General features: G+C 38.0%; 1 protein-coding gene across 1 annotated transcript in view; it reads right to left on the bottom strand.

Annotated features, from left to right (window-relative positions):
- Positions 1-3,134: 3,134 nt before the first annotated feature.
- Positions 3,135-7,156, bottom strand: part of LOC129276324 (elongation factor 1-alpha 2-like) — a 37,294-nt gene continuing 33,272 nt past the window's right edge. Inside the window, exon 4 of the mRNA XM_054912713.2 lies at positions 3,135-3,356. Within this exon, the coding sequence (XP_054768688.2) occupies positions 3,135-3,356 (222 nt within the window). The remainder of the gene's footprint in view (positions 3,357-7,156) is intronic.

The following is a 7,156-nucleotide window of genomic DNA, read 5'->3' as shown; positions in this document are numbered from 1 at the left end:
TACCCCCCCCCCCTCCCTCTTGAATCCACCACTCTTCAGCCAAATTCTAAAGTTTTCTCTTTTCCTTCCCTTCCCCATGAACCAATTTCACAAGTGCAATTGATGCAAGGCCTGTCTAAAGTGTACTATATCTTGTGATGGGTGCTATACACGATTTACAGCAGCGCTCGTCGGTATACGAAAACACACGACAACATGCAACGCAGAGACAAACACACAGCCTACACAGACTAGCCTAGGTACACAAACACAGAGTTACTAATCACAATTTGTTACCTGTTATACCCCCTATGTAGCCTTGTATATAGCCATGAAGTTCAGTTTTGGACCTCTTGATGATTGAAACATGTATACTAGTGAAAGCAATATGCTACTGAAGAGTTTGGGCCCCTTTTGGGCAGGTATTTCATCAACTAGGGAATTCCCCTTGTAATAGACTATGGTCAAGGCTTACAGGTATCACAGGCCTAATTCTTTCCCATAGACTCGTGTGTTAAATTGGCACTTTAAAAATGTCATAAAAAAATAAGGATGAAATTCGGGGGGCGAATGTTTACTACCAGTGGATAGGATATATATATGGCAATCCATATCTGACCAGAAAGGGGTCCCTCGACCGGCTCATTTTAAAAATAAATTGGCGTGTTTGAAGACATCGTCGGGGGGAGCAGATTCATCACCTCAAACAGCAAAATAGCCCTAATCCTTCCGCCAGTCAAAATATAGTCCAAAATTGGTGATATTTCTTCCCAATTTGGGAAAAGGAAGTTCAGTAATTACCAAAAATAGAATCAGTGTTAGATGGACAATCATATGCATACACTTTGTCAATCAGCCATATCAAAATTAAAAAAAAAGCAATGGGTTGGCTCGAATGAATATCTATGGCCTGCCTCTAGTGATTAGGCCCGTGCGGCCCTCATCTTCCCTCCCCATGAGGGCTCACAGGCCTAATTCATCATTCCCATAGACTCGTGTGTTAAAGTGGCACTTAAAAAGAATTCATAAAAATGGGGAAATTCAAGGGGTCGAATGTTTACTACCAGTGGATAGGATAAATGTCTGACATTCCATATCTGACCAGAAAAGGGTACCTCGACCGGCTCATTTTAAAAATAAATCAGCATTTACGAACACTACACCTGACGGGACCAAATGCATCACTTGAGAGAGTAAAATGACCCTAATTCTTCCGCCAGTAAAAATATAGTTCCATAGTGGTGAAATATCTTTCCAATTTGGAAAACGTAAGTTCAGTAGGTACCCTCCCTAGAATCAGTGTTAGATTGTCAGTCATATTCATTCATTTTTGTCAATCGGCAATATCATATTTAAAAATTTAGCAATGGGTTGGCTCGAATGAATATCTTTTGCCTGTAAGTTGTGATTAGGCCCGTGCGACCTTCATTATTTAGCACATGAAGGTTTCTTTTAAATTTACCTTTCTGGCTTAACTTTAACATATTCTATACACTCACTTTATCACAAAGAAATGCATGAAATATACATATGTGTTATGTAATGACCAATTTTAATGTTACTCCTATATGTTTAGTGCCCTATGGATTTACACACATCCTACCTGCCTGTATGTGATTGATTGATTTGATTGATTTTATTCGTCAAGAATATCACAGGAGATTACAATGAAATTGAGGAAATACCTTGACAGGATAGCCCATGAAAGCCTAAAGGCTTATTTCCAATGGGGTCCTATAGTTAGTATAAAACATTAACATATTAGAACAAAAAATATAAACTACGACAAGTACTGGAATATTGGGGGAAAAAGAAATACATACAAACATATCCAACTCAACAATGGATGCAATGTAGGGCCCGACATCCTATAATGCAAAATTGTAGATATGCATAGTGTGCACACTGTTGGCTCGAATGAATATCTGTTGCCTGTAAGTTTTGATTAGGCCCGTGCGACCATGAGTGGATTGGCGCTGATTAGAGGTTGGGAGACATGTGCCCTCTATGTTAGCTTTGGGAAAGAGCACTTCCAAACAACAAGGTCCAATCTGGACTATCATTACCCCCAACACTTTCTCTCTTCTAGGAGGTTACCCTAACCGATGACCTGACATCAGAGGGTTAACCTACTGTGTACCAGGATGCTGTAAACTTCGGCTGAGAGCATCAGTTGTTTGTTTGTTTTTGCACTTTCCCTGTTTCGGGTATTTCCACGAGGCGGAGCCCCCCCCCCCCCCCCACCCCCGGGCGCGCGAGGCAAAGGATTGCGTTTGTCTAGCTGCATCAAAATTATATTCTGCTTCGGCTAATATCATATTTTGAGCATTCCTTACGGTTACTTTGAAAATACGCCCCGAATGTGGTTGAAATTATTACGATGTTTTCTGCTACGGTGTTTTCTGCTAATGTCTATTGATCTGTTCAAGTAATTATGTCTGTTTATTTGTCTGTCTATCTAATATCTATCTATCTATTAAATCTGTTTAATATGTTATTCTATCTGTTTATTTATCAATAAATATATCGATATATTTTCTGTCTGTCCATCTGTGAATATGTAATATCATAATCACCGTTATCATCATCTTATTTGTCATCAATCATTATTATCATCATCCTCATCATCATCGTAATTTTTGTCATCAGTCATTATCTATCTATCTATATACAATGTCTATTTGTCTACCTATCTAATACGTATACATGTATATATCTATCTATATCTATCAATCGATCTATCTGTCTATCTATATATCCAGATATAATTTATCTACATTCTATTAATCTATCCACTTATCATTTATCTCTCCATTTATATATTTATCTTTCCTATGTGTATCTGTTTAAATATGTATGTCTATCTGACTGTCTATTTATCTGTCAATCTTATATCTACTCATTTGTTTAAATAATTATGAATGTTTATCTACTAGTATTTATCTTTCTACGACAGACCACCTAATTCGTCCGCATGACGAATTCAAATCTAGTTAATTAAAGGATTTTTCTTTGGTTTGTTGTATTTTTACATTGGAGATCAGGCTAATTAGCGGGAAACGTTTGTATGTGTGTTCGTGTGTGTGTATGGAGCGTACCCTCCCAATTAGAAACCCAATTATTGTTTACACGGTGATCAACCAGAGACTGTCCCATCACATCCAATGCAAGGGATTATAACTACAAGAAACAATGCTATTACCACCAATTTTGTAGACATCCTGGAGCGGTACTCGAAGAGGCTTAGATGTTGGTCTATCAGGCATTAAAATAGAATCTAACGCCTGGAGGAGGGTATCACCATGTGCATTAGGAATATCTTTCGATGCGGCATCTTTACCACGTTCGGAAACTTTCCAACCATTGTACCATGGCATCTGCAAAAAATGGTAGAAAGAAAAAGAAAATTCCCATAATGTTTTGTAAGATTAATACCTTGGTCACATTTGCTATACGGCGGCCGTACGGCGAGTCGAAAACAACCGTTTTGATTTTTTTTTTATACAAACTACTTAGGTGGTTTGAATTAATACATGATTCCTATGTGCCGCGCCAACTCGAAAATAGGGGGCTTTGCTACTAAATCTTTGTCTTAAAACGGGGGTCTCCGGAATGGCTCCTGGATCAACGATTGCTCAAAATGCAATTTTCTTGAACGGACCACATCAAAACTTAGGGTATCCGGACCGGGTATCCGGAACTCATTAAATCGTAGGCGTAATCGTTAGCGGCTATGTAAAAAACAACGAGCGCGCGTCTTGTTAGATTCATTCATATCGGACCAGAGCAATAGTCCAGTCATTCTAACTTCCACTTGGAACAAGTTGCAACATAATTTGTTCCAATGCATAACATTTTTTTGAGGTCCATAGAAGACTACACTAAAATTTCAAAAAAATTCGAATAGGGAAAAGTGTTCTAATGGTTAGTTTTGGTCATATTCGCTCATTTAGTTTACGAAGCAGACGACGCTCGTGTATACTACGGACTCAGACCCGATTGCAAATCAAATCGATTCCGGACTCGATACTACTATAAACATTGGCCTCCTCAAACTATCTAGCTATATCATAAATATCAGTAAGCAAATATTTATACTACAAGAACATTGTTACTATTAAAATTAAATACATAAATTCAGGGTTGCTATAATTCGATTCTGTTTGGACTGTATTGATTGTTTAACATAATAGGGTCTAGGCACGGAAACTATCATATGCTAGTCAAGTGACGTTGTACACCAAAATGATGACATTTTCTGCCTGCTCGATGTCAGAGTTCAAGACAAAAATGAAATGTAGCTATTAGACATGTCCCATCCTACTAACGAAGTCACTCACCCCCTTTCCGTATTTTGCCAATTAATGGGAAATCTGTCAATTTGGAGCCCTTGAAGAGCGAAGGCGTCGATGGGCTAACAATTTGTTATATGTAGCTGATAGAAAAGGCCTTCTCTTTCATCTCCATGTGGTTTTACAAAAATAAAAGTGACTTTACACTATAGTAGAAACCATGGGTGTCGATCACGGGGTGGATGGGGGGGGTATATCCCCCCAATATTTCGAGTGGGGGGGATGGTCTGTACTATCATCCCCCCCCCCCAAATAATTTAGGGTAGAAAAATAATAATAATGATGATGAAAAAATGAAAAGTTTGATCATGATATTTATAGTATGCCATCAATCAGTTTGTTTCCCTCGCAATTTGTGTATATTGTTATTAAATAAAAACATTCTTTTTCAGGACTATTAAACAGATGGGTGGAAGTTCAAGATGGAAAAGAATGAAATGTTTATGTATATGATATTTTTAACACATGAAATAAAAGGACCCCAACGAAAAACAACTTTTGTTGAAAGGGTGTTCCATCCCACCATTGGTGAATAAATTAATTTTAATAAATCAATTAATTCAAAAGGGTGGGAAAATAAACGGGAGTAAAAGGGTGGCAAGATAAATCGTCTAAGGAATGTCCATATAGCTATTACAGTAATAGCTCTATGGAATGACGGTAAGCCTGATGGCACACGAGAAGCCACTCAGTTTGTAATTTGTGCTAGTCTTAATTGGTCCGAATCTGCATGTTATCATCATGCATAAAGAAAAAAAGATATTGCCAGTCGGGTTAGATTTAAGAGAGAAGTTGTATACACAAAGGCGTCGATCCGGGGGGGGGGGCGATCGCCCCACCAATGAAAATATTTGGGGGAACATATCGTTTTGTCCCCCCCTCCCAATAATTCCGCATGTGCAACTAAAAAATAAAATAAGATTGTAATGCTACACTGAAACCAGCAAGCGAGATTGAGATACCGACTCGATTTTGATTTAAAATCGTGCTCAAAATGTCTGCTTTTCAGATTGGAATATAAAAATTTTCAGCTCGCGCTTCGCGCTCGCATCATTTACCAAAACCCCGTACTTTTCAAGATTAAATAGGTGAATATAATGTCCCGTTTTCAGTTCTATACCTCAAAAGAACTCCCGCTTTGATTTGCAATAATCTTTTGTTGGATATATATCTTGTACTTTATTAAAAGCGTCCATTAAACTGTCTTTTTTCCAGATCGAAATATCAAAATTTTCAGCTGGCGCTTTGCGCTCGCATCTATTGTTCTTCTAGATACACATCTTAATCATTGGTACCAAAAATGCTTAGAATATCAAGCTTTCACGTCAGAATATAAAGATTTTTTTGCTCGCTCTCTAGTGAGATACATTATCTATGCTCCTCATGAGTTACTACAAACAAACCTAAACAGGTACATTTTTCCTGTTTTCATGTCATACTAAAAAAAATTCAGCTCGCGTTTCGCGCTCGCATTGTTGGTGAGGGTGAAATATGTGTATCTTTCTCATGAGTTATATATATATAAAATATAAGCCTATGTGTGTGGGGGTGTAGGGGTATGTGGATGAGTTTGTTCGTTTTGTATGATCGAGCGCCTTTGGAATGTTGATTCATGATCCCCCCCCCCCCATCTGAAAAATTGATCGATGCTCCTGTGTATACATCATGCTCAATAAACAGATCACTATGTACATGGTCCAGACAATTTGTGATTTTTTTCTTTCGTATGAGTTTAGAATAGGCTTACTTGTAACACAAATTGAATTTTCATTTTTTTTTTTTAGATAAGTACAGTACACTACAACAATGAAGGAGTTTCCAAGAACACCATGCATATCAATCACTCCCAAATGTCTTAACTTGTGATTTTAGTGGGAGTTATGTTGAAAGATCCCCATCCACAAGAACATTTGGGTCAATCATCCCCCCCCCAACCAAGAATACCGATCGACACCCATGGTAGAAACGCCTTTTGCCTCAATGGTGGGCTAAAATTGACTAATTTTCTAACTAGGCAAAATCGGAAAAATCGTGGCGTGACATACATACAGCCACTGAATTAGTAGCGTCGCACAGTGGGCCGAGGCGAAACAAAAGTGCGCCAAAAGTCATTTTGGACATTTTCAGATTTTTAATTTTTGTCATGCCCAGCTGAAAGACAACACTTTGAATAATACTTCAGCAAAATATTTCATTCCGGAATTTGCATAAAGGTTGTTAATTTCCTACCTCAAATCGTAAAATGTGACATTTTGCGAAGTGTCGCGTATATGACAACCTAGTTGAAAACAGGCCATATCACAGGAGGTTTTTCATGTAGGAATCTAAAATGGCTCCCACATTATCCTGATGTATTTTTTTTTGTGTGTGAAAGGGTTCAAAGTAGATAAAAGACACCTTTCAGGAGGTATATAGGATGATTATTCCCCGAAATAGGCTGAAAATCCATGTTTTTTGTATTTACATTAGAAACGTTTAGATGTCCGTGGATTTCCGTCTAAATTCTATAGGCATAGTTTTTCCCAATGTCTAAGCTTTAAGTCGATACCAAATTTAGCTGCCCGTTTTTGCCCGTTTTCATGTTAGAGCCGATTTTACTTGATACAACATCCCCAAAACCTGTTCAAAAACGGCATATTTTATACCGCGCAGTCGTCGTAGCGCACCGTATGGGTGTACATTGCCGTTCGCTTTTGCACGACGATTCCCATTCCATGAAAATGACGTGAATTCCGGGCATGATGTAAACAAAATAAAGGTTGCTAACGCAAATAAGGGCTATACCCACAACTCTTTCAGAAATAAAACTTACTTGTAGAAGAATT

This window comes from Lytechinus pictus, chromosome 14, assembly GCF_037042905.1.
Source record: "Lytechinus pictus isolate F3 Inbred chromosome 14, Lp3.0, whole genome shotgun sequence".
Taxonomy (NCBI): Eukaryota; Metazoa; Echinodermata; class Echinoidea; order Temnopleuroida; family Toxopneustidae; genus Lytechinus; species Lytechinus pictus.
The sequence above is the reverse complement of the archived record's forward strand: the minus strand, read 5'-3'. Positions and strand labels throughout refer to the sequence as shown.